The 11,630-nt window shown below is 39.3% G+C and overlaps 1 protein-coding gene across 3 annotated transcripts in view; it reads right to left on the bottom strand.

Annotated features, from left to right (window-relative positions):
- CYRIB (CYFIP related Rac1 interactor B) overlaps window positions 1-11,630 on the bottom strand; it is a 41,362-nt gene that overhangs the window by 11,833 nt on the left and 17,899 nt on the right. The window contains exons 1-2 of one of the 3 annotated variants that reach the window (XM_057429856.1): window positions 5,589-5,677; window positions 4,471-4,553 (exon numbers count right to left, since the gene is read on the bottom strand). In XM_057429856.1, the coding sequence (XP_057285839.1) occupies window positions 4,471-4,543 (73 nt within the window). In that variant the 5' untranslated portion in view covers window positions 4,544-4,553; window positions 5,589-5,677. Of the gene's footprint in view, window positions 1-4,470; window positions 4,554-5,588; window positions 5,678-11,630 lie in introns of those variants that run through there. The other 2 variants (XM_057429855.1, XM_057429854.1) reach the window with 2 other exon arrangements.

The following is an 11,630-nucleotide window of genomic DNA, read 5'->3' as shown; positions in this document are numbered from 1 at the left end:
TGGATGTTGCTGTAATTTTTGCATTACACTTATCACTTTTATCGTTTAATGCATAGAGAGTGGGCATTATTAGCAAATATGCCTAAATATAGACCTTGCAACAGTTTAACTATGGTATTTTGATAACCATCAAGAATTAGCAGAGGTAAAAAAAGCTGGTGACTCCTTTAAAAACCAGAAGTATAAGAGCACCACATTGATTAGGCATCGAGTAAAAGTGGCCAGTGCTTTTCAGATCATCACAAAGGTCACATTTATAATTTTGAAAGCTGCTGAAGACTGCTGTAAGAAATGAAGACAAAAAAATGAGGGAGAAGAGCAGACAGGTAAGCACCAGCTGACTGGCAGCAGTTCATGCACAAACATGAAATGCTATACTGAAATACAGACTAAACCGTAAAGCTCTATAGCATTCCAGATTGTGTTGTTAAATAATGCAATCAAGACTTGCCACTTGGATCATCTCACACTGAGTACATCTCTTGCCTATTTAATTTTTCATGTCATTTTTTTCTTTACCCTCTCTAGCAAGGAGAGTTCATTTTTCATCATGGGGTGGGGGGAGACACAGCAGAAGGGCTTGTGAGAACTCCTGATTTCAAAACCCACCAACAAGCAGAACAGATGCAGTACTATGACCTTCCAAGCTCGGAAATGAAAAATCACCTTCCAGATACAAATTAAGCGGTCTTCACTGAGCAGCTGGCTATGCAAGTCAACATCCTCAACACCTCTGTTAGCCTGTTTCACTTAGGATAGAATCAGTGGACTACTGTAATTCACTTCCCTAAAATTGTCCAGAAAAACTAAACTGATTATTTATACTTAGTTTGCTGGGGTGGTGACCTTGGGGGTTCTTTGCTTGTCTTATGACAAACTTCTAAATTTATACTTCCAAAGATATAAATATATTATATACTAGGTGTATGTATACACCTAGTCCTCTCCAGCAGAAGTAATCTGTAAACCTGGCTTGTCCCAGCTAAGCTCCTCTTCCATCTGTAATTCTCTTGTACCTACAAAAGAGCTCAGATTTAAGAAACAATCCTAAATTCTTTCTATATTAACATCATAAATGTATTGTGCAGCCATCAGGATAGATCTAAAGGGCACAACATGGAAAATGTTCAAGCCCTCGTGCTGGCTGACTCAAAAGAATTAACTTACTTCCTTCTCAGTGCTCGTTAGGGCACTCTATTCTGAAAGCCTATTACAGGTGGAGAAAGAGGGAAAGCTTCCTCCTTCTAAGCACTGCTGTAATGTTGGATAGATGGAGGTAGCATTCCCCTGCATCAGTAGGTACCTGCTATGGGTACAGATCAGCTATGAGAATCTCTGATTGTGGAACTCATTTTCCTTGATGTGGAGTGCACAGTGCAGGAAAAGGAGCTGCGCATCTGAAGTTAGTCTTGAGAGCTAAGAAAAAGCAACCTGCAATGCCAGTCATGTAAAGAGCAGGATGAAGGAGGGGTTTCTCTCTTCCCCTTCTGCAGATGTAACTTCTGCTACAACTTTATGAAAAAGCTTTGCCTTTACCAAGCACTGTTTCCCATAGAAAGAATAGCAGTCAGCACAGCTCACTGACATGTTCTGAGGTTTGATATTGTTGCCAAGGGAGCTGATGCAGGGTAACTTTCCCATTTTAATCCAATCTTAAGAAAAGTGAGGTCTCTCAAGCAAATGGGGAGTTCATCTCTAAATTAATTTTAACCAGAACTAGATGCAATATACAGTTAGAATTCAGAAAGCTCACACAATAACGTATTAAAGACAAAAGAGGAGACTTGAAACAATATACAAACGCTGTTATGTGAACTAAACGCTATGGAAGTATGACAACATATTGCATGCAGGGAACACACACATTTAGTGACTATTTCAAAATATATTTGGCTAGCCTACAGAGCTAGTAGGGAGAGAAATTTGGGGTTAAAAGTTTATGCTGCACAGCAAACACTACTCAAACTGAGATTTTTCCCAGGGAAGAACACATCAAGTCATCTGAAACTGGCTAGGACAAAAACTCACAAGCAAGGGAGAGAAAAATCCCAGACTGCTGGAGATGAAACCATTTATTCATCTCTATCATCATTACTATGGAGAATGCTATCTCTGCGGCTCCTCTGAAACCCAGCCAAGTTCTTTGGAGGCAATGCAGAATACTTCCAGCGCTAGCTTGAGATCACCATCTGCAACCAAAAGTACTCTGTATTTTAGCTCCTATTAAAATCAGTAAATTTGGAAAGGATTTGCACTGTGACAGTAACGACACCAAAATGCTGAGCTCTGAGTTTCCCACATTGTAGGTGGCTGGTTTATGTTAACACAGTGTCCTTACAAAGCTGTGCCTTTTCCGCCGCTCATGTTAAAGTGGCACTGCAAAGACTTTAGTAGAACACTTAAGCCAACTATTTGTGTCAAATGGGTAAGGCGAATGACCAAAGAAAACATAAGCTTAACCAGTGTTAAGGCAAGGAAAAGCCAACAGCCCATTGTATCGTTTACTGCAGTATTTTTTGCATGAATTCTGACAGTCAGTTACACAAATCATTAGAATCTAACACCAAGATAAGTATCTAGGGAAAAAATAGGTATCCTAGAAGCCAGTTAAAAACCTTTCTAAATTTGGAGTTTGCATCCCTATAAAGCTTTGTGACACTAGATTTTTAGCTCTTTATTGTATTGTGCAAGAAACCTGCACCTAGCCTGCTCTCTCCAGAGATATATATGGATTTAAGAACAAAAGACTTCAAACTGTGTATTATTGGGCCAGGCATAACACAGAACTGGCAAATTTGTTTTTAATACAGAGCTTACTTGCTCTTCCACATAAAAACACAACGTTCAATATACCAAGATTAAGTGCCAAGTCTTGAAGAAAGATCTTGACTGTGTCAAAGCCAAGATCCTGTCAAGGCAAGCTATCTGAAACAGAGTAGAAAGAAGCATGGATACACAGTATAGCAGCAGAAACAAATGCAGGACAGGGTCCAAAATGAATAAAGAACAGTCTAACAATTCAGCCATAATATAAGTAACTTGATTTGATTGTGTATGTAAACATTTCACATCAGCAACCTGCTTACTCTCATGCCAAATCTTGTTCATGCTCAAAACATGCAAAATTGATAGCCAAAGAACTGATTTTTAATAGCAATTTTTATCACAATTGATTTCAGAATTATGCCTGGAGTTTAATTCAGTCCAGGTAACTTGAATTTAATTTAATCCAATTAAATAGCATTTGCAGATTAAGCTGGAGCTTCACAACTCCAACATTATCCCATGTAAGTTTTTCCCAATTCACTATGTCTTGCCTATTCTGATGAGAGATTTGAAGAAGTCTTAAACAGTTTTGAATACAGCCCTTGATTATCTTCCCTTTATGAAGACTTTCTATTGTTATCATCTTCCAATATCAATATATTCAGAAGAGAGATTTGATAACATCAACAGTAAAGTAGAGAAGGCATAACAGTAAAAGTCACTGAATCAAAAACATATTTCTCCATGCATCTGCTTTCATATTAGAACTAATATAACCAACTGCTACTGTTTCATCAAACACAACTGAAAAATAATTTGGCAGAGGAAAAAAAAGATATAATGAATCTCAAATTATCCATATCACAATACTTCATCAATTTTTTTATTACGCTATTCCATTGTATCTTATTACATGGTCAAAATGCACTTGAACATTAGTTTTATTTTACGCTTGCTGATGTACAGCTGGGCAAAGCAATAGCATAACCCAAAAGAAAATAATTAAACATGCAAAGCAGCAGCCAACAACACTTACCTGCCATTCCTAGGCTATGTCATGCAACAAAAACTAAAAGCAGAAATACTAACAATATGTGAACTTTCTAGAACACTTGGCATTGACCAGTCAAGCCATATACTTCTTTCCAAAAGCAATCTCTACACTCAGAGCCCCCTTTAAAGAAGGGATGAGGTTAACTGTCAAATTTCAATGCCAAATCAAGGTTCACATATACACCTTTAACATGATTATGCTGGAGAGCTATGAATAGCTGTAGTGAGCCAATCTGTATATGCAGTATTATTCAGTGGCACATCGGAGGTGAAGAACAGACAATGAGGCTTCATACTTAATCCTTCCTCCATGCACCTCCTTGCAATTTCAAATAATCTTCAAGTAATCTTCAAATAATTCAAACTTTTTGATTAAATGCAGACAGCATTTTGGTTTAAAACAAGAACCATATCAGATTCCAACAATAAAATATCATTCGAAAGCCCTCCCTGAAATAAATACATTACATTTTGGAAATGGAGGTTGTTTTAAACTAGATTGTTTTCTACAAAGGTTCAGCAAACAATTATCCATAGCTCAGGCATGCAAAGCTGTTAGAAGGATGGCAAAGTGAAAACATACATTTAGTACATGACAGATGCAGTCTACTGCAGGCAAAGAGTAATAGATATATAAAATCAACTTCTCACTTTCAAAATCAAGGAAAAAATTTGGCCCCTGCTCAAGGTCTGTGCATGTCAAAACTTTTAGAAGGTTCCCCATGTTAAGGTACCTGCCAAGACAAGAATGAGAGAAAAGACAAATTTCTTTTTTACACGGAACAGACCAAATGTAGTTGATTGAAGCAGTGGGGGAAAGAAAACCAGACAGTTCCATCAGGCATGAACCCATCCTTCAGGTTGCTGCCCTGATGGGTAGAGGGAGACCCCATCAAGGACGTTCAGCTGGAGGTCCCAGAGATGCAACGCAGCTTTCCTGTAAGGAGTGACTATGTCACCAACATCTTCAGAGCTGCCCTTCAGAGAGAGGCAGGACTCCAACCAAAGGCCTTGCCGTGACTCATTCTGTCCCGGTACACCCTAGCACAAGTGTCCTGAGCAGGAGTACCATGGTGAAGGCCAAGCAGCATATTTGCAAGCATTGACACTGTAGCCATGCTACAGATTTTTACCTGATGGGACAGCAGAAGGAAAGAGCTTGAATTGTCAGCCCTTTAATTTTGCCAGAAAGCCATTATGGAAAAAGGCATCAAAATACATCACTTCAGTGTGCAGAAAATGCTGACACAGGTATGCCACAGATCTTTTACACAAAGTGCCCAAAACATCTGAGAACCTCAGACAACTCCACTTTGGATTTTTGGATGTAAAAAGAATGCACATTAACTGCATCACGAGGAAGCAAACCAGGATCAGGAATGATTTCGTACTCATTCTTGTATAAGACAGGATTACAGTGAACAACTGCTCAGCACAGATTACTATGGCATACTGACAGAATTTTTCATGATATGATTATTTGATTTGCAGGCAGATGGATGGACATCACTGACCACAGAGATCCAAAATGACTAAGCACAAGGAAAGAAAATTTACACAGTAGCATGATGGTGGCTTGGCTACTACTGGAAGGAGAAAAAAAAAAGAAGAACAAAAAACAGAGGAATGGAAAAAATAACCCAAAACATGCAACTCTTTCAAATTGCAGATTTGCAACCGAGTCCCCTATAGCCTTCACTGCAGCAGGTATAAGCAACCCTACTGTTACCATTTTAAATGCACCAGCTGTGAAGGGCCGAGAGACTTACTTTCAAAATCCAAGAAAAAATGTGCTGCATTGTGGTCTATGTCCCTGGTTAGCACCTTAATGAGATTACCCATGCCAGCAAACCTAAAAATAAAAATGGCAAGATAATTTAGTTCCAACAACCATCTCCTATTTTAAGTACACGCCTGGGGCTCACTGGAGTAGGGCTCCCACTGAGTTTTGCACACTGGATTCCTCACCTTCCGGTGGGAAGCAGAAAATGTGCACAGTACAACACATTTCCACTGCCCTTCTTCTCAGCAAGGAGGGACAGATGAAAAACAGAGTTATAGGTTTGACAAAAATAAAGATCTGAATTACTGGCTCTTTTTCGTCTTTAATACACTTACAGAACATGTTAGCTACGATGACTGAGCAATTGTTCTCATAACTGCAGCAACCCACAGCGAAAGCAGCCGTTATTACTTAGGACAAAAGCAACCTCAAATGGAACTGGTGTCATCATAAGTCGGTATTTTTATTATCTCTCCGTAATCCAAAACAAATTTTGGAATGCCTTTCAGTAGTCATCTGTGGCCAATGAACAGTTTTTCCTGTTAAACCATGTACAGTGATGAGTTAAACACAAGTTAGACTTTCCCAAAACCAGGAGATAATCAAGTTTCAACAGTTCTTCTTGTGCTTGCTGCAACATCCCAGCTAAAAGTGGAAGAAAAATTAAATAGTCATTAGATTGCTTGAAGTCAGATAAATTAGTGAAGCAGTTTTAAATGTTACCATAAGTTTCAGATATCAATACCTTTGGTCAGACTATGAAAAACACATTTCATAACATGGCAGCTTTTTCAAGGACCCTCCCATGTTCTACAGAGGTTGAATACACACTTAAGCAGCATTGCCCTGAAACACCAGGAGTTCACTGGAGTGCTGCTGCAAGACAAACACATGATGCTCCCCAAAAATCTGATTTAAAATTATTGAAGAATAAGAAGACACCAACAGCTTGATATCTGAATTCAAGGTCTAAAAAAAAAAACAACCCAACTTTCAAATTAGTATAACTGTACCAACCTACCAGTATACGACTTTTTTCCCCCTGATTCTTTTACCTGGAGTGAGGTAGCATGACAGTAAGAACCATTAATTTATTAGGAACCAATGAAACTGAAGGAATGTGAAGTCAAAACAAGCCGTCTGGCAAAACAAGTTTTCAGAACCTGCACTGACAGATATCTTGAGTTCCATCAGGAAAGCACAAGTGGTGCGTGAGGGAAAAGCAAACTAAGAACAGCACACAGTCTATTTTCCAGGATCCACAAGGACCAGTAATAACTCACACAATCAACAAAAGCTGGAGAAGGAAGAGGAATGAATCCCAAACTGTTGAAAATGACCCAGTCTCTGCTCCAACAATGCTCAAACAGTTAAAAATCCAGATTTTTATCAAAGCATCTTTGTATGTAATCCAAACAATCACAGTGATTCTGCACACAGAACTTCATCACTAGGTGTGTTACTTGCTTTTTTTTTGCACATTCAACCTTCTCCTTAAAACTCAAGAAAATGCAAGACCTGCTTCCTAAGCATGTGAACTCAGTTCTCTGGAAAGTCAGGCCTGATTTCCGAGCCTGTGAAAAACACCCCTTATTTAAGGAAGTTTTAAATTAGGATTGCCTAGTTTAGACACTTTAAGAACCAATCCATCAAAACATGTTTCTTCAAAGGGGCAGGTTTTCCAGAGCTTTCTATACCATAGCTTAGTGAAGTCTTCAAATGCTACACGTGCACCAATGCTGTGTAAACAAGCAACATCAGAAAGCAGAGAAATTACCTTTCCGTGTCTAGCTAGCATGTTCTGTAACACATGACTGAATAAGCTACTTTGTCCACTCCCCTACAATGAGGGCATTCATAATGGGGAAAAAGCTAAAACACAGACGCATACTTAAACAAATACTTTCAACAGAAACAGTAAAAAGCCAGAAGTACAAGCTGCCTAATGATGACTGAGTCTGTAGATTCTGATTTAAAATACAAACCTCAGTCTCAGAAAGTGCATTACATATTCTCATACTAACAAGCAAACAGCAAATACATAGCGCTGAACAGTGTTACCTGCCCGAAGATAATAACTACCCCTACAATTACTGCCACGCTTCAGCTCTTCAGCTGCACCATTCCATCCTCCACCAAAGTATTTTCAAGACCTCAAGTAAATGCCTCTGTACAGGTTTTGTCTTTGATATTAACTAGTCTCCTAAAAGCTTACAGGGTCACACGTGTATTTTAAATACTGGATAACATTACTTCTGATGGTCGGAGTAGGGGTATGCTTGTGAGGTTGAAATACCCTAATGGTAAGAGTTCAGTGAACAGTCTCTGACAAAAGGAAAGGAACTCAGGATGGTAAGGATGGATTAATTCAACTACTACAAGAATATGACAACATTTCAATTTACACTGAATACATGCAGAATACAAAGCTGCATGAACACTTCTTCATAACGAAGCTCATAACAGAACATCTTCCCCTGTGCATTCAGCACACTGAAGAAATTTTGTTAAACTTTAGCCATGTCATAGGTTTGCATACAAGATGCACTATCAAATTTACTGTCTTAGCAGCAAAACATTCACCACAGATTTGGGTTTTATGAATGATTAGAAATCTGGCATAAGCTGAACAGAGTATTTTTTAAACGTGCATCAAGATTAATTCTAACAGCGACTCAAGGATCTCAAGTGTTGCTTAGTACCAGAAGATTTGTTGTGTTTTAAGAACTATGAAAATGACCGCTTTTCCAATTCCCGTGGAAGCCCACAACTTCAGCTGAAGTAAGCAGACTTAACACTTCAGAAAGCTAGATGCGGTTCCAGTGAACCAGCCCTCAGGTTGAATTACACTTCCTTAGTCAATGACATCCTCCAGTACTATCTGCATCCTTCTTGAGCACACTGCCACATCAGTCAGTCCCAGTTCAAGAAAGGTAGGAGTCTGTAACAAGGCCAAAGGCGTGCATACTACTGACTGTATTTTATATCCTACAGCTGGGTTTTGTGCAAAAGCCAAACAGCTGACTCTGAACACTGACTAGCAGTGACTTTCATGGGTACTAACACACCTTTTGACCTAAAACTGTTCCAGCGCAATTGGAACAAAATCCATACCGAAGCTGTAATTCTTATCAAGAAGAATATTGCAACCACCAACATCAGAGTATTTCCATATCTAGCCTTAAGTACAGTTCAATCATAGAATCACAGGTTGGAAGGGACCTCGAGGATCATTTGGCCCAACTTTCCTTGGCAAAGCATGACCCAGACTAGATGTCCACATCCTACAAGTGTCAAACAATGGGGAGTCCACCACTTCTCTGGGGAGATGACTCCAATGGCTGACTGCTCTCACTGTGAAGTATTTTCTCACTGTGAAATATAGTCAGAATCTCTCCAGAAGAAACTTGTACCCACTACCCCATGTCTTTTCCTTTTTATGAGGAGTCTGTCTTCTTTGCAACCACCCTTTAAATACTGGAACATGGGGATATTCCTGAGGGTTCTTTTCTCAAGGCTGAACAGACCCAGCTCTCTCAGCCTTTCCTCACACACAGCTTCCCTGTCCTTTTATCATCTTTGTGGCCCTTCTCTGTACCATCTCCAGCCTGTCCAAATCTTTTTTATATAGCCGGGACCAAAACTGAACTCAGTATTCCAGGTGTGGTTTGACAAACACTAAGTCACTACTGTTTTGTTCTTCCACAGGTTCAGATTATCAACTTCTGTCCAACTTTATTTGGTATTCGCATTTGGAATACAGTACACTTCAAAACTTGGAAACTGTTGCTTTTTTTTTTTCCCACCAGGGTCTTACTGATTTTATAATGCACTGTCCAAAGGTAACTCATTAAGTGAAGTGACAGCGTAAGACTCAGTAAAAGCACATTTTAGGCCACTGAAGTCTTCCCTTACCATGAATCCAACATCACGAAATCAGAGCAGAAAAACCCCACTAGTCTCTGTCCAAAAACTGACTGTCCTTGTGAAGCTGCCCAAAATCCCTCCTGGGATGCTCTGGACTCCAGTACAACACTGAAGCCACGTGGAGCAGGTAATGGGAAATGAGAACACGAGCCAAAAACGTGTTTCAAACTTGACCTACTTGCAGAGGAAGACATACGGAATGCCACATTTGATTACAATGATTTGGCCCATTACAGCCTTATGGGGTTGTATGATGTTGCGTGTAGTGTCATGATCAGACAAGCGGAAAGCAAAGGCATATTTTCAAAACAAGCCTTGCACGCATGCCCTTCGTGCTGAAAACATCCCTGACACATTTCCCCCCCTTTTTTTTTTCCCTAAGCTAATCCCAAGGGAGATGTAATAGAAATACATGATGCAACTAAATTCAGCTGAACACTAAAATTTCCCCCTCTCACACCTGAAAGAAAAGCTGTCCATTAACAAGAATTTTGCTTGCAGTTGGTGAGCAGCTGGAAACCTTCCTCCTGTTATAGGTAAAATGCTACGAAGACGTTAATGACATCTTTAAATTAGCTTTGTTTTATTGGAAGAATAGCACACCTGTAAACTAATCAGAAACACATTAAATGAATAGATAAAAAATGTGTTTGTGACCATTGAAGAATGCCTGCTTCAAGAAAATATGGCCTCACCTTTTGGGAAAGCATTAGCTATTCCCAAGCCTATATTTAATGAAGCTTAAGACTGAACAGGAACATCCAGAGTATGAAAACTGTATGCCACGAAAACCTTGCACCCATCCTCTGGAGTCTGGAGGAAGAAGTTAAGCACAGTAAGTTAACAGTATATGGAGAGCATATACTGTTATGTTTTTCCATATCTAATGGAAAAGCAAACATTTTCCTTCAGGGGTCAAGATATAAATTTTCAACTGGTTACGTACATGTGGCATAAACCTCTGATTCAGAGATATTTTGCTAAAATAGTAAGTGAAAAGCACATACAGCTCTGAAAGCCTAACATTGTAGTGTAACAGTACAGTGTTATAACACTGTCACTCCATAAAAACCTAGCTGAACTATACCGTTCTTCTAGAACGATAATCCTATCAGCCTGGCAGTTGTTTCAAGGCTTACTGAACATTTTCTGCCTATAGTATCTGGCCACGAACAGGGAAGGGGGGGAGACTGAATAGGTGGCTGCCCACACCAGCTGAATCCCAGGCAGCCCTTAGCAACACATGCTATCAGCAAGTGAACAGCCTATTGGATTGAGTGCTCTTTTCTCTCCCAGTGAAGCAGTTGAGCTTTACAGGCAGTGAATATATCTGCCCACAACCTTAAAAGCTAGGGAGTGCTGCAGAGATTGAAACAGGCTTGCAAACTACAGTGCAGGAATCACTCCTTTCATAAAGACATAATATTTTCTTTGGATCCCAACATGCTTTTCCTAGTCTAATGCACGTTTATTTCTCTTGCTAGAGAAGCACAGATGCCCTCTGATACATACTAATTCCTATTACTGATAGTAGTGGTATTTAAAGTAATAAAGGTTTGTCATTAAACAGAATTCCAAAGTAATAAAACACTTTGTCTGGGTAAGAAATAATACTGAGATAATAGCAAAACTGTAGTAGTTTTCACTCAATAGTCTGGAACAGAGAGCATCACATGGAAATTATCAGCTTGAGACTTAGGAAGGAGAAGTTTGGTGCTTTTAACTTAAAACAAGTTAGATTTTGAATAAGCTGGTCTCTTTTTCAGGACAGATCATAGGTGTAGTAATATTATTAAATATTAAAAGGTACCAAATTCAGATGCTGACATCCAGCTGTTGAATCAAACATATATGAAGTGCCACACCAGTCACCAGCTGTGCATAAAGCACGCAATTTCATTCATTGCTGGACAAGTTGTTGATTTAATCAGCTTCTAGATACACTTTTATGACATACCTCACAGTCTAAAGCTATGCAAGGATCTGAGCACTGCTTTCCATGCCTGACACCTAGTGGTTACTGTTCCACAAGCCACTAATTGCAAATAAACTGCAAAGAAAATATATGCAAGCAAAGAATCCCAACCAAACCTGCCAAAAA

Source organism: Pezoporus wallicus, unplaced genomic scaffold (genome assembly GCF_028554395.1).
Source record: "Pezoporus wallicus isolate ANWC-B61680 ecotype Strahan unplaced genomic scaffold, APGP_CSIRO_Pwel_v1 contig_7545, whole genome shotgun sequence".
In the NCBI taxonomy this organism is placed as follows: Eukaryota; Metazoa; Chordata; class Aves; order Psittaciformes; family Psittacidae; genus Pezoporus; species Pezoporus wallicus.
This window is presented reverse-complemented; position numbering and strand designations above follow the sequence as displayed.